At 37.6% G+C, this 22,885-nt stretch overlaps 1 protein-coding gene across 14 annotated transcripts in view; it reads left to right on the top strand.

The window, feature by feature from the left end:
* The window catches only part of KCNIP4 (potassium voltage-gated channel interacting protein 4), a 472,256-nt gene that overhangs the window by 394,728 nt on the left and 54,643 nt on the right, over positions 1-22,885 (top strand). For 11 of the 14 annotated variants that reach the window (XM_030011722.2, XM_030011689.2, XM_030011659.2 and 8 more), the window contains one exon: positions 16,571-16,695. In XM_030011722.2, coding sequence (XP_029867582.1) covers positions 16,571-16,695 — 125 coding nt within the window. Of the gene's footprint in view, positions 1-11,322; positions 11,425-16,570; positions 16,696-22,885 lie in introns of all 14 variants that reach the window. The other 3 variants (XM_030011680.2, XM_030011669.2, XM_030011650.2) reach the window with 1 other exon arrangement.

The raw sequence follows: 22,885 nt of genomic DNA, 5'->3' as shown, positions 1-22,885 counted from the left end.
GGAACATAATAAATGTACAGCGAGTGAGAACTGTAATATGACAGTTATAAGGAGAAATGGAAGCTGCAGGCAAAAGAGAAGAAATTGAGCACTAGCAACTGAAAAGCCCTGCAACCACAGAAAACTACATGTTTTAATAGTTACAAAACCAGGAGGATGTAATCAAACATCTCCACCTGTTGCAGCAGTTTATTTATTTTATCTTGCAGCCTGAATTGCCGCAGGGAAGACTTGTAATTAGCATGCTGCAGTCAGTGTTTGTGTGTGTGCCTGTGCGTGCAAGTGTTGGTTCATAGAGAAAAGCATCTTTAAAAATCTGACCAAAAAAAAAAGGTTTAAACTCCTATTCAGTAAGTGACCTTTCTTCAATGTTTCAGTGTTATTCCTTCCTTAGGACCTTTGCAACAGTTAGCAAAGCATCAGGATGGAAAGCCAGTGATTGGTTGAAACCTTTTTCCTAATGTTTTTGTGCAAAGGTTTCAAAGTTCCTTTGTGAGCCAGATTTCCTATCTCCTTGTTCAAGCAACTAATTTTATTGGGGTTTTTGGCTGATGAAAACAAAAGGACTTTGCTCCAATTGTCTTCATAATGCTCTGTGAATTAACCAGCCTTTTAAATGTTGTAACTCATAGAAAAACTATCAGAAATAGATTTTTGGATTATTTTTTTTTTTCATACATATAGCTTGTGTTAGATAAGTCTCATGACAGTGTATAATCATCTAACATTTTTCAGGCTGCTGTTAGTTAATAATTTCGTGGGTTTGCTATACATGATATCCTTCAGCTGAAATAGAATAGATGGCTTTCAAAACACTCATGAGCAAAGCTGACAATAAATGCCATTTATAATCTCAGAAAATAGCCTGGAATATCTCAACTTCTTTCTTTTGCAAGGATTAGCAGGAAAACATTTTTTGTCTTCCTTCAATATTGAATATTACTCTGCACCTTCTCCCCAGCTCTGTGATGTAGAAAATAAGATCATGGTTCAGCACTATGTGTACCTCAGCAGCAACGTAGGCCTAAGAAGCTCCCACTTTCCCAGGTTAACCATTCATTCGCATCCCACCCAAATACATCACTGTTCCAGGCATGCAGACAAAATTATTTGCAGAGATGTGCTGTCAGCTGCATCAGGAAATAGAACCAGGTTTGCAAAGGAAAGGGCTGTTTGTTCTTAAGCAGCATGATGCTGTGATGAGAATTGGTGTCACGGAAGCTAGGACTGGTCAGGGACCCTCAGCACAAGGAGCTGAGGTCTGCCATTGAATCACAGACTTAGTTTTACTAAGAGGAAGAAATTTTGCATTTTTTGTACTTTATAAATCATTTAAACATTCTTTCAAAATGGTGCAAATGTATCCTAGTATTTTACATATTTACAAACATGTGATTCCTGAATTTTAATAAGCCTTTAAACTGTACATGAAATTTTTATCAGTTAAGTTCTCATATTCACCACTGCTGAGGAGAATCTGTTGCTTCAAAGTGGCTTCTTTAATTGTAACTTTTAGAACACTAGTGAAAAATTGACAGTATTTCAACAGTGCTATCCAGATCATTAATTCTTAAACCTATCTGAGATTAATTATAGTCTCAGAATGCAACTGTAGTCAAGATGGACTAGAAGATTGAGTAGAAGTTCTGCATTTTGGCACAAAATTTGTGTAACAAATTACACACTGATCCTTACAAAGGATGGGATTTACAAGAATGTATTTGTTATTTCTAGCCAGCCTAATCGCAAATCCGTCACACTTACCCAGCCTCTAAAATTCATCATATGCACATACTATGTATTTTTAATTACCTTGGTGCTTGTTAAGACTGTCATCTGCTGTGTGCTTAGAAGTGGCATTCAGGCTGGAACTGTACACACAGTTGTAAAAGCTACAAGAGTAGCTGCATCACTCTTAAGGAAACCAGAACACTTTTGAAATAAAACACTACTCTTACTACTTTGTTAGTAGGAATACTGCACTGCATCTAGCTACATTAAGTAATTTATAATAACTCAACTCTGCACCGAGGAAATGTAAATGTAAACATCATGTTACACTTGGTTTTAAGGGTAGTTGATCAACAGGAAGGGCTGATACTCTTTTCTTCTATTTCTTTATAATATTTTTAATGAAGCATTTAATGAATGGCACTATTTTTTGTTTCTTCAAATCTCTTTGCAAAAAAGAAAAGTGTATTCTTCATTACTTTGTTGTGCCCCTTTTCCATCTTGTTCAAAAAGGTTATTTTTATGGAGCAGGATACAGATTATCAATGGAAAGTAGAGTACTTTATGTCAAGACTGGCAGCTTAACAACTGAAAACCATCAGCATTTAAAAAAGACTTGGTGCCTTCTGTACAGAGGTGGTGTAATGTCACCATCACCCCAAATCAAAATGAGCTTTATGCAAACGACTAAAATTTGCAGAAAAATGTTAGGAATCAAAGTATGGAATATAGAACTTAAGCTCCAGACAAATCCTACTGAACTCTGGAAAATTTGCTGTTGACTTTGAAAGTGGATTTGGAAGTGACCTACTCCTGAACGATCTAGGTCAGAGCTGACTCCCTAGGGGCTACGTCAGCAGAATTGAAAAGTGCACTGGTTTCGTTTCACCGTTTTGTCAAAGTTCTGTGAGCTCTCAGTGAGACATCTCTCCTAAAAACTAAACTCGTATAAAGAATTTAAAAACCACATTACAGTGACAGCCTAGAGCACTGCAGGTTAATTATTTCCACTCAGAATAATTGGATAATAGTGTGAACACTATGAAGGTATACTTCACAAATTATTCCTTAAAAGCATCTCTTTCTGGTCTTCTCTAATTGTCCTAATGAGTATGAAAAGACTTTTCTCTATAAAGTACAGACATGCTTGTTAAAGGATGTTATAACACACCCCTCACACATGATTTGGGGCAGACCCGGACACTCGCCCCCCAGCAGCCGGAACCAGGCACATGGGCTATGACCTGTGGTCCCACTCCAGTCCCCAGCGCTGAGCCCCTCACTCACATTGGACCCCCCAGTAGCTGGTTTTCAGGACACACACCATTCCCAGCCCAGTGGCTGGAGCCGAGACCCTCACCTGCTCCAGTGGGTGGCACAGAGACCCCAGTGGCTCCAGTAGCTGACTCCGCAGGCCAGGGGTGCCCACACCCCTAGTCTGACTCCAGCTGCTGGCCCTTTGGCAAACGTAAGCACACCCGAGTCCACCACTGTACCTGTTCACATACACCATACACACCGTTAAGGAGCTAAATATGGAGGTAATAAATATTTGAAAGGTCTCTCAACATTTTTAGTATCTCCCTATTTACTTTTTCATTCTAATTCTTAACTCCTCTTTAACATTTTTACTTTTGCTCTCTCTTTCCTTTCTCTGCTGAACCCTTCTTTTTCATTCTAGCTCATCTCATATCACTCATTTGATTTCTTTCCATCATCTGCCACTCACTTTTAATAGACTCATCTTTTTGTCTTCAGTTGCTCTCTCTAGCCTTTTTACAACAGTATTTTTCTCTCTCTGCTTTCATATTCCACAGCACAGGTACTGCATATCGCTGGTTTTTAGTCCCCTGGTTAGAACTGATCCTTCATTTTGACTGAAGCATCATTTAGTTTTCCTCCATTGCAAAAATCAGTGAATCTCCGCCAAACCAGATAAACTCAGTTTGTTATCACTATTCAATCACAATTAGTAATTCAACCTCTTTAAACAGGTTTTCTTTACAGCTTCATGCTGCCATGCCTGCCACACTGGGCCTACCAGCCCTGTAAGCGAGGGACTGCTCAGAGGGTCTCTCACCCGTCACTGGTGCCAGCCCTTCAGGCTCTTCACTGACCTGGGACACCACTGTTGAGATGTCCAGACTAGTCTGCCCAGTGTTAGGGCCCATTTCACTGCTACTGAAGTATCCACCTTGCTTAGGCTGTGATAAAGCACACTTATTCTTCAGTCTCTGTATCCATAAGCCACCTGCAAGATCTCAGGTTCCTCAGCATCACTCACTTTCATCTGCCAATCTATTTCTGTTGCGCCAAATTGCTTGTGAATAGACATAGCCAGTATGACTTTTCCTAAGTTGAGTGTCCTTCCTGAATATGAAATAAAGCATTCTTGAGCCACATAGAGATTTTCTTTGGCCCAGAGTTTGTTTGCTTGTTTCTTTGAAAGAAGCTGTAATTCCATTAAAGCTATACAAACATGTTTGAATCAAAGCCCAATGAAAAAAAAAAAAAAATAGTTCTTTTATCTCTTTTGATTCCTACTTACACACTGGGTCTTGAGTCTGTTAGAAAATATTACATACAAAAGCAGTTAGCTGTTAAATTCTGTAGTGTAGCATTTTTATTTCAGTTCTAAAATCCCTTTGAGCAATAGTAAATTAGGAATTTCATTAAGAAAAATGTACAACTGTTTTATTGCTTAGGATAGTGAGAGCCTGACTTAAAACTATTGTGCTGGACAGATTTTTATATATATATTTTTTTTTAATTTCTCTGCACTATCTACTACATTCTTCTTCAAGTATTATTTTCCTTTCCACTGCTCTCTCCTCTAAATTAAAAACCTATTCCTCCTAATCTGTCTCCTTCCTAGATCCCCACAAAGTAACTAACTTTCTGTTGATGTGATTTATTGTGTGATCATTTGTATATATTACAGTTAGTTAAAAACTTCTATACTCATAAACAACAGAAGGCAAAAAGGTGAAGGAAACTGCATAGTTCCGAGTAGCAATCAAACAAATCTGGTTCATTGTGCATTCTCTCATTTGCTCACATGGTCCACTTCAAGTGAGATTTTTCTAAAGCAAGCAAGTGATCTGGTATAAATATGTTTCCTGTCATAGGGGACCAGCTTAGTTTTACACATGCTCTGGGAGTGTGTGTGCAAGTCTGTTAAGTGGTATTAAATGAACAAAGTGCTGTGGAAAAATTAGTACATTTTCAAGCTTTGCACTGAAGAAACTCTGTGTAATTTTCAGTGTTTATGTTCCTGGAGATGTTTATAACAGTTTTAAATAATGTTTGCATTAAACATTTGCATAGAAACTGTTCATAACATAAGTAGTTTTTCAGGTTGAAAAGCTGCATGTATGTCATGGGAAGGCATGGTCTGAATAATAAAGCTGTATTTGGGAAATTTAATGAAGACTGTAAGGACAAAAGCGTGGCCGTTTCTCTGTTTTATATTTTTTATATTTTGACACTTCTCTACTCCATTTCTTCTCTCCTTTGATATTAGCTTTTTCCTCTCTTCTTTCATCCTTTTCCATTTGCCAATCCCACAAATGCCCTACTGTAGTTACTGTTTTTGACAGGATCACTTGTTCTTTGTCCTTCATTTTCAATCCATGTTCAAGTACCTTGGCCTCCAGACTTCCCGATTGACTCTGACCTCTAATTTATTGGTAGAGAAGTGTGGCTACCAGCTCCTAATTTGAATCTCCCATTGGGAGGCTGGTTTAAAACAGTAGATACAAGAGAATTTAAAGTGAAGGAGAGCAATCTGACTCTTGAATGAGTGTTTCAAGGTAGTTCCTTAAATGCTGCCATCCATTTTTTCAGCTCAGTAGCTTCATGGCTTCTCCCTGTAGCAGATCTGGTGTGGTTTATAGGGCTTTAGTAGTCCATGAAGCTGATACGTATATTTTGCAATGAAAAACAGAAAGTTAGGGCCAGTCACTAAAAATACATACGTACAGACAAAGGAGATTAGCAAGAATGTTCTCCTGGCTTGGCAAAAATCCTGATGATCTGTGGAGTAGCCTACTGACGACTCACACAGTTCCTCGGCAGGTGTTTCCAAAGAACTGAGGCTGAGACTTATAAATATTTATGTTGTACATCATTTTATTTCATTCCCAGACTCACTACACAGAAGGAATATGTACTCTGATTTGGCTCTCTTCCACAAGTCCTGACCTGTGAATATGAAATCGGCACTTCATTTTGTCTCCCTTGCCTCTCCATCTGTGCGGAACCATTAACAGTTTAGTTGGGCTGCCAGCCCTTAAGGCCCTGGGAGAAATTCCATCGTACGGCTGAAACTGAGCGTAAACCGTTATGCCAAGAAAACACTTCATGCATTTCGTTTTTTGGTTTTCAGAATCTTTGTCACTTCCTACCAAAATTTTAGGTTTAGGAAAATGACCTGTGCAGCTTGGCTTTCAGGTTTTATACTAACCCTCTTCCAAAAAGATCACAGTCAGAACTAATACAACCTAGGCATTTTTCCCATTTTCATGGAAGACTTAAGATCCTGTAGGTGAACAAAATCCAAATTCCAGCACTGCTTCCTGGGAGCTTAGCTGTATTGCCAAGGCATTGGATGTGGGCAGTGGATTGTAAATACTGCTGACTAAAAAGTGGAGTGAGGCTTAAACAGTGGAAGCTCATCTGCTGTCTTTGCCAAATAGACGGAGACATTGAGAAAGAAAAAAAATTAAACAAAAATAGAAAAAAACATGGAGGGAAAAAGAGTGGGGGGGAAAGAGGTAGTTTTACAGGTGACTTTTCTCTTTCACTGACAGCAAAGGAAGAATTTGTTGGGAGAATTGTTTCTAGTTTTTGAACTTCCTATCGAATAGGATGATTACCTGCCCCAAAAGCTCTTTCAAGTACTCAGATGACTCTGCCATCTACCTTGACATTTATCACCCAAATCCCATTACAAAAAGGCAACAATGTGGCAGAAGGCAAGGCAGGAGAGTGCTGCTTTGAAGAGAGGGCATTTGATGCAGGCAGGAAAGGTAGGCAAGACTTTGGGGGAAGAGCAGCCACAGCACAGTCTATCTCATGCACTTAGTGGGGATGCAAGGCAGACTATCTGATTTATCTCCTACACCAGCAAAAAGTGGCCTACCTGCCCTCACTTTCATGCTGACTACAAAGAATTTGCAAAGAAAACAATCACACTTAGGGATATTTTGCCTCTGAAAACTCCTTCAAAAATCCCTTGCCTTGATAGCCTTACCTGGGGTAGTCTCACCTACCTATGTAACAACAGGGCAATATATATGTACTGTCTTTCCAAAGCAGGAATCGTATGTCTGAAAAAAGTAAATACATAAAGAGTTAAGATAGTCTGGGTATAGATGTATATGATCAGGAATGTATGGTCATTTATAAGTCACTTGTAATTTGTAAATAATAACTTTTATATTCTAATGCATCCTTTTTCCTTATCTTTTAAAGTCTGTTATGACTATATTATTTTTTTTATTTAATGAGAAAAAATTTTTGTGCTTCATTATGTATTTTTTTGTAAGAGCAGTGTCAGATCTACATCAGCCTGTGAACATTGTGATATTGGAGTGACTAGGTCACACACATAACAATGATCTGGATGCTTTTGGCCAAATACAATTTTTAGAAGTAGCAATTCAGAAAACAGTTGTTCTGACCACGTGTATGCATGGTACTCTCCATATTAAACTTTTATTAATAAAACTGTAGAGTTACAGTTCTCTAGTTTAAATATCTGTAAATCAGAGGTTTAAGCCATTGGTGCATTTATCAGTTGCAACTACAGATATAAATCATGCTAAATAGCAGTCACTTCTAAAGGATGTCTAGTATGCCCAACAGCTATATGCAGCATATGTATCAGTACAGCAGTACCTAGATATGATAATACGTAAGCCATGCTCCAGTTACAGAGCGTTTTGTGAAGCGTGAGCACCTCTTGGGAAAATTGCCCACAATTCCAGGTGGTGTCGTATGGAGATGAGTTCTAGGACACCCCCACAGTGAATTCTGTGGAAAAGTGTGTCTCACAGTTTAATTTTCATTGCAGAGGAACAAATTATCAAAACCAAGAGCAAGCAGCACCAGTTAACTAACCTGAATTTGAAGAACCTTCACACTTAGCCCAGAGGAGTTTGTGGCTGATTGGGTTAGGAATAACAGCTATGAAATCTCTAATCAACCAATTATTTAAAAAAAAAAAAATCAAGAAAAGTTTGGAAAATTCAGCTGCTTCTGAATATCTCTTTGCAGGCTTGTCCTGGTTTCAGCTGGGATGTAGTTTATTTTCTTCCTGCTAGCTGGTACAGTGCTGTGTTTTGGATTTAGTATGAGAATAATGTTGATAACACACTGAGGTTTTAGGTGTTGCTAAGTAGTGCTTATCCTAAGTCAAGGATTTTTCAGTTTCCCATGCTCTGCCAGCAAGGAAGTGCACAAGAAACTGGGAGGGAGCATGGCCAGGACAGCTGACCCGAACCAGCCAAAGGGATATTCCATACCATACAACGTCATGCTGAGTATATAAACGGGGGAGTTGACCAGGGGGGTGGATCGCTGCTCAGGGACTGACTGGGCGTCAGTCAGCAGGTGGTGAGCAATTGCATTGTGCATCACTTGTCTTTACTGGGTTTTATTTCTCTCTCCTTTTTTTATCTTCCATTATTATTATTATTATTGTTGTTGTTGTTGTTATTGTTGTTATTATTATTATTATTATTATATTTTATTTCGGTTATTAAACTGTTCTTATCTCAGCCCACGAGTTTTACTTTTTTCCAATTCCCTTCCCCATCCCACCGGGGCAGGGGAGGAGTGAGCGAGCAGCTGCGTGGTGCTTAGTTGACCGCTGGGTTTAAACCACGACAAGGCTAAGAGTTATTATTATTTAGAAGTTTGAAGGAAGCAGCATCAGTCCATCATTCTCGGTGTGTTGGTGCTTCATGGCTCTTCACCTTTTCATGAACAGCCATTTTGAAGACTGGTAATATGATAAGAATCTCTTACTATATAATAAATAAATTTTAATCTATCTTAGATTAATTAGCTTCTTAATGGCTACATCTTTTTTCTCAACCTGTTTCAAACTGGGCAAATAGCTACTTAATTCACAGAAATTATTACAATATTTCATCTTAATTAACACTTCTAGTGTTTCATTGGGTATTAAACACTGACTCAGCATAGACCCAGTGTGCAACATGTTTTCTCTGTATTAAGTAGTCCTTTACTCATGAAAAATCACATTGAAAACTGTAGTACTGATCAGGAGGTCATGACAGTGAACTGCAATAGCTGCAGAATAAACTGACTGCAGCCACCGAGAGCGAAAACCTTCTGTGCTGCTTCCTCATACTGTGAGAAGATAAACCAATTCCTTCATCTCTGCCCTGATCTTAAGTGTCAGTATTTTAAATTAGCTGCCAGAAAGGAGTACAAAAATTATACTGTCCTCCTAACTTACTCCTCTGATATTACATTCTCCTATGTATTTCATCTTATTTTTGACCTTGACCATACCACTGTAAAGCCCATATGGTTTACATTGAATTCCATGAGCTTTTTTGTGAGCGTAAAAGTAGCAAAATTGTTTGCTTACTCAAGGCTTTAGGCTTCAAACCCTTTGGAAAGAATATGTCCCTTTCGGTTTTGCAAAGCACTGTATACCTCTTCAGTAACTACATAGGTTGCGGACCTATGTAATAATGTAGGTAATACATAGACAGTAAACCTTTGCAAACCTTAACTCAAATTAACAAGCTAGAAGTAGATATTTCTAGATCACATCTATGCTAGAGGAATTCCTAATAAAGAAAAAAACCTTTAAGGTAAACAGATTTCCTTTGTGTTCAGATATTTACAGTACAGGAATAGTGTGATACTGCAGACACTGCCAGCTGAGACCACAAGGTATCCATTTAAAGGCTCAGTTTTTGTACTCAAAAATATGGAGTTTGAGATTCCCATCAGATCACAGATTGTCTTTTATTTTATGCATTAATCTGCACAGTGTTTCCGAGTTGAGCTGATGGTTAAGTGCTAGAGATAATAAGTGTATTCATTCTTATTATTTGTATTAAAAGCTTTTGACATTTCCAGAGATGATCATTTAGGTCCATCTGACCTTGTGCTGAAACTGGATTGTTTCGTCCATTCACCAGAGCTGCTGTTCTCACAGAGGCAGAATTTGCCTGGTAATAGTTGGTTGATTTTTTTTAAGGCTGTGGTTGAGTCTTTCCTGTTTTTCCCCATTTCTTTAATTCTATTTCCTTCAATGTTTTACTCATATACAAACTGAGAAATATTTTTTCTTTCATTTACAAAGTTTAATATCCTTAAAGCTTTGTCACTTTCTCCTTCTGTTCCCAAATTTAAGTACATACTTTCTCAAGATTGCCTAGAACCTCCATTTAGTGTTACAAGTGGGAGGTTCCCACTCTGGTTTGGTGTCAGGGAGGAAACTATTCTTCATCGTGTCACTAACACCAGTGTTCAGCACAAGTGCAGTAGCAGGGGTAACCCAGGATTATTCTGGTGACTGTACTGCTAGCACAGGAACTGTCAGTCATGTCTTTCATTTCTTGCCCCATCTGTTTTGCATTCTTGCTGTTGTAGCAGGAGCCATCCCAGAGCAGCCTTTGTGTATGAGCACACGCAGTCACGATGAAAAGTGCAGGAGTTGCATAATGTCCAAACTGAGCTCTACCTTTCTCAGGAACATAAATCATTTACTCAACTGTTTTATGGATGTTAAGTCTGTCATTTGCAGCAAATATCCACCCAGGAGTTGCTTGCTTGTATCACCATTTTGTATAAAATGGTTAGTTAGACCTCAAAGACAGTTACTCTGACACTTTCCTTCACTGTAAATAAGGGTATAATGCTGTTCACCTGCTTTATGGCACATGAACATTAACCATTCAGCCATGTCAGTATTTAAAGATGAAAATATAAATATTAGTTATTTTTATATATATGTAGAATGTCAAATATTAAAGAAAAGGGAGACTGGCTACACATCATGGTTGATATTTTAATATCCAGAAAAGGCAAAAGTACCAGGTTGGTTATTGCTGAATGAATTATATGGGAAAGCTCAGCCATGGAACTAGAAGACTGCCAGAAAGGACAACAAAAGATATCTTTGAGATTTTATTTGGGTTTGGTTTTGTTTTCCATATTAAACTTTGAAATCAAATAGACTTAAAAGTATTTAAAATATTTTAGCATTAAAATTTTACAAACACTCTTACCTTGTGTTGTTTCAAATAAATATTCTGATACTTCTCTGTTAGATGTTTTAAAGTGGGTTACAAGAACTTAAGTGGGTTATAAGAACTTTTTAAGAGATGCACCCATACAGAAAAATCCCCTTTTTTGGAAAGATACAAAGACAAAACGATTTTGTTGTCCTCTTCAAAAATTCTGGTTGCCCTTTGCAATTCAGGATGGTTGCCATCTGTTTGGCCTTTTCCCATCAGGATTCTGCTATAATGATGAACTCTGCAGCATGTACAGAAATTGTTCTCAAGCCTATGTTAACAGTCCTGATAATATATTTTTTAGGTTTCCTCTACGCTCAGAACAGTACCAAACGCAGCATTAAAGAGCGACTTATGAAACTCTTGCCCTGCTCGGCTGCCAAAACGACATCTCCTGTTACTCAAAGCAAGTTTTATTTTTCATTTGATTTTGTTTTAGGTTTGCATGCATCAGAAGTTATACTTTCATTAACTGCTCATTTGAGAGACAAGGTATCTACTGAAGCAACAGTATGCTCTATTGAGGTTTAAAAGGAAGTGACAAAGAGATTGGTGGGCTGGTAACAGATTTGTCTGGGCAGAGCAGGATGGCAAGATACCAGTACCAGGGTCTGCTGCATAGGAGCTGCTGGGTTGGCACTTATGCTCCACAAGCTACCTGAGATTCACTGGTTAAATTAAATAGCTGCTCTCAATGTATTTGAAAAGCGGTATCTTTTTGAGTACATGTGTGCACGTGTCTGTGTGTGCTTGCTATCCAATAGACGGGATAGTATCAGCAGCATTGGTCTGGGAGGAACGGCTTGGCTCTGCAGGTTTTGACTATGTAACATCAAACTATTTAGGCAACGAGATCTAAAGTATGTGCCTGAAAGAAAAATAAAAATGAAATTGAAAACAAAGTGGGAATGTAGAGATAAAGGAAAAAGCACACTGATACTACCTTTGATGTCTTGATATACTGTGAGAAAATAAAATCTCTCGAGGGTAGCTAACAGATAAAAATAGGGGGAGAGAGGGAGGGGAGATCCATACATAGATACACACAAACACATATATATACATATACCTACAGAGAGATAAATTATAGTAATAACACTAATGTCTTCCTATATAAATTGGCTTCTATAACTGTTTTTAAAATACCCCTGGGGACCCAATTCAGTCTAGATTAATTTGGCATAATTCTAGGCGCTAACCTGAACATCTAAAATTGCAAGCAGACGGTCCCTGTATACCCTTCTGATAAAGCATATCAATCAATCTGAGGTAAAAAAAATACCTCCAAGAGCAGTTCCTTGTGTCCTGAGGCAATGTGGCTACAAAAACAGACCCCTGTTAAGTGCCTAGACTTCAGTGGTATGGATCTAGGCTTTCTTTTTGCTACCCCACTTCACTGTCTTTCATATGCTCCTCTATAGAGAAGACTGTGGTACTTGGTTTCCTTTCTAACTATTTGAGATCTCAAAGACGAAAAGCACTAAAGATGTGGACGCACAGTGACTCTTTCATGGTTGCTTCAGCTGATGTGTTTTACTTGAAAATAGGGTAGCTTAAAAAGGTCAGTTACTGTCGTGACACCTGCTAGTAATTCGTTATGTAGAAGCTGCTTTCAGCTACGTGGCCTGAGTAATATGGCCTTAGCCTATAAAAGGAATCATAGAACCATGGAATCGCAGAATCACAGAACGGTTTTGGTTGAAAGGGACCTTTAAAGATCATCTAGTCCAACCCCCCTGCCATGGGCAGGGACACCTTCCACTAGACCAGGTTGCTCAAAGCCCCATCGAGCCTGGCCTTCAACAATTCCAGGGATGGGGCATAAAATAGAAAAAGGAAATAAAATAGAAGGGATAGGTTTGATCTGTTTGTTTGAAGTTGGTCAGAGAGCAACACAATCTTATCCCTTGCACATTTCTGTGGGAGCTTTTTGTCTGCACAGGTAATAAAAAATATTTAGAGTCAGTCTTAATAACCTTGACCATGCAAAACTTGTATTTTCATGCTGAAAGTGTTTTATAAACCAGAAAAGAAGTAAAAATAAAACTTGCATTAAATATTTCATATTTGAGAACCAAGTAGTGAAAAAAGATGCATTCAGCATTTTTCCCTGTACTCTCGTCAATAATGAAATTTAAGAATGTTATATTAAATGAAAATATGATATTAAATAAGAATATCATTGTAGGCATATTATTATTATCCCATTTTGACATAATGTGCTATTTGATTTATGCTAGCATGAAAGAAGCAACATTGTAATGTGCTAGGAACAAAGCCAGCGCTACCTACAATAACAACCACATAATGTGAATGCCTTAGAAATGTTAAGGGGAATATTTTTAAAACAAGTAATTTGTTGAAATATACTTAGCCTTAATTTGCATTTCTGTGCTTTAATTCTATGAATATATGCAGAAAAAGATTACTTTAATAAACAAAATATTATTTCAGCATTCCCATTCAACAAAGCATGTCAAAGAATGCTTTTTCTTATTTGTGTACTTTAGCGTAGTAAGCCTAAACTTAAATCCATCCTTCCTCAGCTACATTTTTAAATGCATGTGCTAGAGATAGGACTAGACTCCAGAATGGTTTTGGAAAATAAAAGTGTGTGTGCATGCAGTTATTAAATAGATAGGGGAGCTATAATTTGGGGTTTGTGCAGGCAAATGCATGTGCATAACTTTTACAGATATCAACTGAGCCCTAACTTTGGACATGCTTCTCCAACTGCCATTATTTGAACAGTATGTCTGCTTTTTGCATTGCTTTTACCATTTTGTTCTTTAATGAACAATGAAAGGTTCAAAGCGTAACTCCTGTGGCAAATACATTAAAAACTGTCTTTACTATTTACCTGGAAGAAAGCTACTTATTAATGAAATCCATAAGAATATTTTGTTTAATATATTAATGAGTAAATATGAACACGTTCCTGTTTTTCAGTTGACATATGTTAGCCTTTTATGGAAAAAAAAAAAGAACACTTAACTTTCTTAGGCTGAAGAAACTGGAGAACTGAAACAACTGATTTTTCATTAATGCCATAGAAATAATTAATGTTTAGAAATATTTTCACACATTTTTAAAAGTATAGATGTTTTTTCCAGCCTGGATAATGGTAACCATAAGTGTGAAGAAAAAAATTAAAAATCTGCGACTCACAAATGCTATAGTATTTTAATCAGCATAGTTGGCACGTTATAAGGAAGTTTATGGTGATCTTATTTTTGGATTATTTATATCTATAAAAGACTACAGAAATAGAGTGTGAAAAGATTGTTATATTGAAACTTTTCATTAACAGAAAGACATCACCACACTGCAGTCTTCTATATTCTCACCAAATCATTAAAACACAATAAAAATGTTTATTACTAAGGATATACCAAACATTGTGCTCAGCATAACATTGTCTGGCCTTTATCTCTAGCCTCACATTTATTATGTGTATTAATTTAGCTTCTAGAACAGCTTGTGGATGTCTCTCTAGGCAGCCAGATGTTTCACAAATAGATGCTTAGAGAGCTCATTTCCAGTTGAGTCCCTTTCTGTCTAAACAATAGCCCATTTAAATCCAATATAACTCCTGGCATATAAAACACAAGTGACTTTTCAAAAATATCTATTCTCAGGTTGACTCTTTTGACAATTTAGTATAGGAACCTAGTGTTGACTTGCAGTTGACAAAAAACCATTCAGCTGCATATCTACAGCATAACATTGTTATAGGGACTTTAATGACTATATAAAGAACATGAAAGATAAATCTCTTAAAACATGATGGAAAGGCTTTAAGAAACCTGCAAAATAAGCCCTGGATGTTCTTATGCAGAATTAAAATGAGACTCAAGAACTTTGCTACCCCTTCCCTAGATTAGGAAGACAGCTCTTAAATCTGGACCAGCTTTATTCCAGTTTCATCTATAAGGGCAGGATTTTCAAGACTCCCCCTTTGCACCTCAGCATGTCAGAAACTCTTTTTTAAGAAGAGAACTGAAATGTTCTTATAATATTGTGAGTTCAGATACTGGCCCTTTAAAACTATTATCAAATATCCAATGTAAAGTTCTGTCAGTTGGGGTTTTTGTCAATAGCATTTAGAATGGAAGTTTTCACAAAGATGGTAGTGGTCTATGAGTCATCTGAGATAACCTATAAAGAAAAATGAAAGAGAAACTTGTTATAGCTTGTCCACAAGCCAACACACAATGGACTTTCTGAGATAAGACTGTGGGTGACACTGAGATCATCTTCCTGAGATAAGTGCCAACAGCAACCTTTCTTTCACAAACCTACAATTTTGTGAAGATTTATCCAAATAGTTTACATATTTTGATTATATCTATTTAAAGATTGTTCATTTTTTGTTTAGCTGAACTATATCTTCTGATGCCAGATTTCTTACAAGCAGCTGAAAGTTATTATTACTGCATTGTACCAGAAAAAAAATATGTGAAGATGTAAGCATAATATGGTTTTAATGGAGTATTCTAATATTGTGCTGTTATGAAAACTGAACTGAATAAAACTGTTTTTTAAGAATGCAGAGTCCCACACTGATGAAATAAAATATATAACTTCAGCATTGTAGAAGCGACAATTATACGTGTTTATTTTCTCTCAAGTTACATTTCCATAGCTGGTATAAATCTTAAACTAGAATAAGGCAGTGATTTCATTAAATTAGTCTGGAGTACTACATAAGCTATGTTTAATGCTGGGAGTACCTGAAAACAGTACCTGAAACAGATTCATATTTTTCATCAGGTATATGGCTAGCACCTCATATAAAAAATACATACTGTAAGTTTCTTTAGCTATTTTATTTAACTTTTACATTTAAAACTCTACCTGGAAAAAAATGCTTTGCTATCTCACATTCTTTTAGGGCTGCACTCAGCTGTAAGCCTTGAACGTGTATATCCACATTCTTATTCACCTAATGATGAGGTCACTAAAATACTCATGTTCCCCACTTAGGCTGCTCACCGTGAATAATCATGTTGCCCTGAAGGGTTTGTTATACAGTACTCAAAGTAAGGTGTACTGTTGAATATGCAACATCAATCTCACACACTTTCCAAAGCACAACTTCATGGTAAAAGGAGAACACCGAGAATCCCGTCTGATAATAGTGAATTCACATCCATTAACTAGGGGAAAATTTCCAGTATTCTGGAGCCACTAAGGTTTCATAAAATTGTTTTCTTTGCCCAGAGAGTCATAGAAACAGAAAAGTCGTTCTGAATGTGTCATGCATGCCTTTGCAGAATGTTGGCTTTCCAGTTTTTTGCTATTTGTACTGATGTGATAATATCCAGACTGCTGGATCATCACTGCTGTTCCATGTTCTGTGCAGCCACTGAAGCAGACAGATACCCTTTCCCTAGGAGTTCAAAATGAACACACTATTTGTCTTTAAAGCTGCAAAAGCTGTTCTTTAAAAGAATGTCATTTAACTTTCTTTTTTTTTCTGCAAGAGTTAGATATTTCTAGATCCTATACTTCTTTTTGAGCTTTGCTTCTCTGTCTCTCATATTCTGCAGACACTGTAGAAGATGAAATGGAAATGGCCACAGTACGACACAGACCTGAAGCTCTTGAACTGCTGGAAGCACAGAGTAAATTCACAAAGAAGGAACTTCAGATCTTATATAGAGGTTTCAAGAACGTAAGCACTTCCTTTTTGAATTTATCATCCATTTACAGGATAGGCCACTGCAATCTCAGCAGTATAAGAATGACTGGCAATGAAGCTCATGGGATTCAGTAGCTAAATACAGCATGTCTGGTCAGGTGATGAAACAATCACTCTGCAACAGTTGGGCTGTTTAAAGACCCAAAGATGCAGACAAATTAGAAAACATCCAGAAGAGAATTGTTACGTAATATAGTAGGAGTTTGTTCAAGGACAGATTGAAAATTGTGTTGGAGTTGTTTGTCTAAAGATGAAATAATGGGAGAGAACGTAAGTCCTGAAGAACTTGGTCAGTGAGAAGAAAGATTTTGATTTTTGTGTTCACATTAGCTATCACAAGAAGTAATTGGTATAAATTGCACTAGAGGCATTTTTGGTTAGGTGGACAGCAGTAGATGACTTCTTCAGTCCTTCCTAGCTCGCCAAGTATATAAACTTGACAGATTCCTTTACTGGGGGTCATTATTTGTGATCTTTTTTTGCTGTTATATGCGTTCTATTGGCAGGTCCAATGTTTTTAGTTGGCGGGGATCCCCACTGAGGACCCCAGTGCATGAGTGCAGTCTACCTCCTTTTCCAGTGTGTACTTGCTGTCCTGTGGTGCTGGGCTTGGTGCTGGCATCTAAGGTATCCATGGTTAGTACAGCAGAGAAATAAGACACAAAAAGATTTTACTAAGTATAATTAAATTCTGGCTCTAAACCAAAAGTAAGAGCTGTCCCTGATTCTGTTAATACTGTACAAAAAAAAAAAAAAAAAAAAAAAAAAAAAAGCTGCTTTCTTAAAAAAATAGCTCTTTTTCTCTCTGTTTTGTTCTACTATCTTTCATGTGATTAACACTTCTATAGGATATTATATGCCATTAACATTGGATTGAAAATACTTCATATTAAAAAAACTGGAATAATAGCAATTGCTTGCAAATCATGAATGTGTATTGTTCATCTATGTACTCAGTTGTGAGTACTGCAGTTGTGCAGGTGCTAAGTCTCCTGCTGAGCTGGAGGTAAAGACAAATTTAATTACATTTTTCACCTTTTGATTTAGTTTTTCTTTCACCCTTACAAAAGGGCCTTCTTCTTGCCCTTGGCATTTACCACTCGAGTGAAATTGTGTAATAAAGTATAATAATGCTAAAAGCACAATGAAGCTCAACTACAGAATCAGAGAGAATATTTTCAATAGCTTGTACAAGAAGAAGTGTAAATCTTACAGAATTCTTAGATATCATGTATTTTGTAATAAAAGCAAGCCATGCAAATGGATATTTTAAAACTACATTTTAATCAAAAGCCTACAATGCAGGTAAAATACAGAGTCACTTAATGTGTCCTGTCTATATATCATCCTCAGTTCCAGAAGGCATATAATGTTGGCATGTTAGTGATTAAAAGTGATTGCTCTTAAAAGCTTTTCATTTCCTCAGGGTACCAGAGAACATTCCCCTGCTAATGCCAGTATTCCCTAGGTATTGCAAATCATGAACTAATGTCCCTAATTATCTAAAGGCAAAAAGGTACAAAGTATAGTGTATAAAATAAGCCTTCTGTCTTTTTCTCTAAGAATGATTATTTTTAGAGTCTCAGAAATTAAAGACCTTGGTAATTTTCTGCATAAAATGAGGTATGGAAAAAGAGAATAGGTTATAAGGAAGTATTTTAATTGATTACTGTTTTACCATTTTTTGAAAAGAGGAATTGCAGCTTTTCATATGCTTTTGTGTTCTAAGATGTAAGTTCTACTTACATCAAAGGAGCGTCGATGGTAATACATGGTAATAGATCTTTATTCAGGTGTTTCATTTCCCTATCACTACATGCAAGTACAATTCAAAACATGCGTGTATAAATATCTTCGAATGTTTAGAGCTAATGAGCATGAACTTCAGGGGTTTTGTGTTTAATATAATTGCAAAATTATCAATTACTTTCAAAAATGCTGTAATACATGCCTAGGGCTGGTGACTGTTATAAAAGTAAAACAATTTAAAGCAGTAGTCTTTAGCCCAAGCATTAGACTTCAGAAATGAAGGATTTCAAAACTTTCAATTGAGTTGGGCTTTGTTTTGTTTCTCATATTTATCAGTTTCTACTGCAAAATGCTCTACAGCTCTATGAGTAGCTTGCCTATGTGGATTAGTTCATCTTTCCTGTCACATCGCTACCTTTTACCAAATACAGTTTGAGCGGTGTTGGTGGGTGCTGATACAGGATGGCATTAAAGTGCCTCCCATGGTCTGCGCTTAGATGATCTCCCCCTGACAGTGCTCAGCCATCCGCTTCTATCTGCCACAGGCCACCTCCCTTCTCGCTCCCCTTCTTTCTGATCCGGCTTAATACTATCCTGCCTGTGTGCTTCATGCGTGTGCTTCATGCGCCAATATATATATATATTGGGAGCCACCCAGCTGGACAGCAGGTTTGCAGAAAAGGACCTGGGGAGTCCTGGTGGACACCAAGTTGAACATGAGCAGCAATGTGCTCTGCGACAAAGAAGGCAAACGGTATCCTGGGCTGCATTAGGCAAAGTATTGCCAGCAGGTCAAGCGAGGTGGTCCTTCCCCTCTGCTCAGCACTGGTGAGGACACACCTGGAGTGCTGGGTCCAGTTCTGGGCTCCACGGTACAGGAGGGACACGGACATAGTGGAGAGAGTCCAATGAAGGGTCACAAAGATGACTAAGGGGACTGGAGCGTCTCTTCTGTGAGGGAAGGCTGAGAGAGCTGGAACTGATCAGCCTGGAGAAGAGAAGGCTCAGGGGGGATTTCATCAACGTGTATGTTACTGTGTATATCAATACCTGAAGGGAGGGTGTAAAGAACACAGAGACAGGCTCTTTACAGTGATGCCCAGTGACAGGACCAGAGGCAGTGGGCACAAACTGAAACACAGAAGGTTCCCTCTGAACAGCAGGAAACACTTCTTTAGTGTGAGGGTGACCGAACACTGGCACAGGTTGCCCAGGGCGGTTGTGGAGTCTCCATCCTTGGAGATATCCAAAAGCTGTCTGGACATGGTCCTGGGCAACCTGGTCTAGGTGGCCTGGCTTGAGCGGGGTTGTGGGACCCGATGACCTCCAGAGGTCCCTGCCAACCTCAACCATTCTGTGATTCTGGCATATTCTGTTTAATCTTTCCACTAGGAAGGAAACTCCACTGAAAATATTTAATGAAACACACAGGCACACATCTTTAATATGACACCATCAAAACTTGTGCAGATCCTACCTCTGTGCTTTATGCTTTTCACATGTTTGCCTGTCTTACTATCTCTTCAACAATTTAACTATAGGAAGCAAGATATGTTAAGGCATGAATTTAAGTTGCTGTAGCTCTGCTGACGTTATGCTCCTGTTAGACTAAATTTACAACATCCCGCAGTACAGTAGCATCAGCATTGCCCTGTGCACTGGCAGCAGTTCAAAAGAGCTGTAGTGCAGACTGTGGTCCTAAAGGCAATAGTCAGCTGTCATAGTCACTATATATGCTCTGGTGAATTCAACAGAATTATGCCTTATACATGGATTTTTGCTGTATTTGTATCACCAGTGAACTATAGAATAACCATTGCTATGTGATTACTTGATTTTTGGAATCAACTTGCAGTAGTTAAGCTAGTTCAACCATATCAGTTAAACTAGTTACTGCTTGCTAGTCTAGGAGTGAATGTTGGTTTCGTGCAGTGTTTTCCCATCTATAAATCCACAGATCGCCTATCTCTTCACAGAAGGAACAGACAGCAACTCTATCCTTATATAGAGCCTAAAAAAAATGGGAGATTTTAAATAGTTAAACTGTAATACTACCAGAAGATAAATATCTGTAATAGTGTAAGTATTAATAACCTTAATGAACACAAAACTTTAAGCTTTAGAAGACTTCATACCTACTATGGTGATAGTAGATATAAGTTCAAAAGTGACATTTCTTTCTGAAGAACTTGGATATCTCTATATTATAATAATGCTTTAGGTGTGTCAGAAAGTAATGAATAAGTGAAGTGGAATTTTTTTCTGTATATTTTCAACAACCTTTCTAGTACGCACATTTTCCCCTCTGTCTTTGTGCAAGCATGGCAGGAAGAAATAGGTCCCAGACATAATAACGAAAAAACAAATGATGAAACAGAAGAAAAGCGATACTCAGTCCCTTTACCTCAGTATCCTGTTTTCAAGAGTGGCCAGATAAAGGGAAGAACATAAGAATAAGGGGAATATAGAGTGATAATTCCCCTAACATACTGTTCTGTCACTGAAAGTTGTAACTGCATCTTTGTGTTTTACATACTTTGACCAAAGTCTCTTCCATGAACTGTGGTAATTGCTTTTTGAACCTATGAGGGTATTTTGACATCTACAGCATCCTGTGGGAAATTAGCTCCATACCTATTTATGCCTTCTGTGAAAAATAATTCATTTCTGTGTCAAACCTGCTGCCTTTTATTTTAATAAGGTATCTATAGTATTTCTGCTATGAGAAAATGAGTAAACATTACCATTACTTCTCTAAGATATTCACTGTTTTACACACCTCTAACACATTTCCTACTTAGTCCTTTCTTTTCCTAACTGAAGAGTTTTTGTCTATATAATCTCACTCCAGCCTGATGATACCCCTGAATCCTGTCTAGTTCTAGGATGTCTGTTCTGAGATAGAGATGACCAGAACTTCTCACAGCTTATGTCCAGTTTTTTATTATTTATGACTACAAATTACTTGCATATAGTTGTGACTGAATTCAGATGAGAAAGCAGCAAGTCCTGTATTTCTGTATATACTCCTGTATTTCTGTAGTGCTGGTGATTACAAAGTTTGATTTATTATGTGGTTTTTACTTATACAAAATGAAAAGGTAAACCTTTAAAGATATTTTCATGAACTTGATTTTCCAGTGTAGGCTAATTACACGCCAAATCCAGCAAAAAGTAATTCAAGCAGAAGGTGCATAGGGTCTCATGTGCATGTACACACCTGAAAGCTTCAGAGAGCCTCAGGTCACACTGTAGTATAGCTGATGCTCTAGGAAGCAAGAAGTAGAGGATAACTGCAGGAAGGGCCCAAAGAGTACTGAAACGCCTGTCTTGGCAATGGCTGTTTTGGTAGTAGGCAAGGTCAACATTTAAAATACAAGAGGAGGTACACTAAAGCAAACATAAGGAGGTGGGATAAGCACCTTTAAATGACCTAACAATTATTACAAGGAAAAGCACCAAGGGAAAACTTATGCCTATATTCGCTGATTTAGCCATTTTAAAGCTTCTGTACTATCCTTCAGAAATGAGCTTAATGGAAGTCCTAAGCCCTCCCCAGGCTCAAAAGGTTGTCCACAGCACTCTGGTTTTACAGTGTTCCTGAGCTCTTGTTGATGAATTGTTGCTCAGCTGCCATCACAGTGGGACCTCTCTATTTTGTATTTGGCTTCCTGTCATCCCGTTTCTTGTAAATTGAAATTGTGATTGCTGCAGTCATTAACCTTTCAAGCCAATGGCTCTGTGGCAGGCCTAGTACAAGTGGTACTTCACAATAAATTGCACAGACTATCAAGCATGCACTCAACATGTGGTCTTTCTTTCTCTTTTGTCCATTGATAGGTCTCTCACAGTTTTAAAAATGTCCCTGAGCTATGGCACATTTCCATTTTAAAAATACTTAGATAATGCTTTTGCTGCACTAAAGACGCTCCTGTGCTAAACGTAAATGTTAATAATCTTTTAATTTTGGTTGATTATTCTCATCAAAAACTCCGTCAAACTCTGTGTTGGGAAACTACTAGACTTTCCTGGAAAAGTGAAAGGATTTTTGATGAATATTGATCTTACCCAGCTGTATATCAGAGAAACTGTAAATTGAAGTCATGCATGCATAAAAATATCCCTGGATACATACTGTAGCTTTAAATATGCAGCTCCATACTTGTGACATTTATTGGGAAAATAACATTTCTAAGATACCTTTCTTCTCTATTGCTGTCAGCAAATGAGACAAACAATGACAGTAAGATAATAACTGATAATATTGCAGCTCAAAGATAGGTTCCCCCATCACACTACCCATCCATGTAAGAATATGTTAGTGCATAACTCAAAATATGCTAATTTAGTCACAAATTTTTCCATTTCAATTATGGTTTGATGGAAGCATTGTATTACTGTATGTTGCATTTGT

Source organism: Aquila chrysaetos, chromosome 1 (genome assembly GCF_900496995.4).
Source record: "Aquila chrysaetos chrysaetos chromosome 1, bAquChr1.4, whole genome shotgun sequence".
Taxonomy (NCBI): Eukaryota; Metazoa; Chordata; class Aves; order Accipitriformes; family Accipitridae; genus Aquila; species Aquila chrysaetos.
Note: the sequence above shows the minus strand (reverse complement) of the source record. Positions and strands in the feature narration are given on the sequence as shown.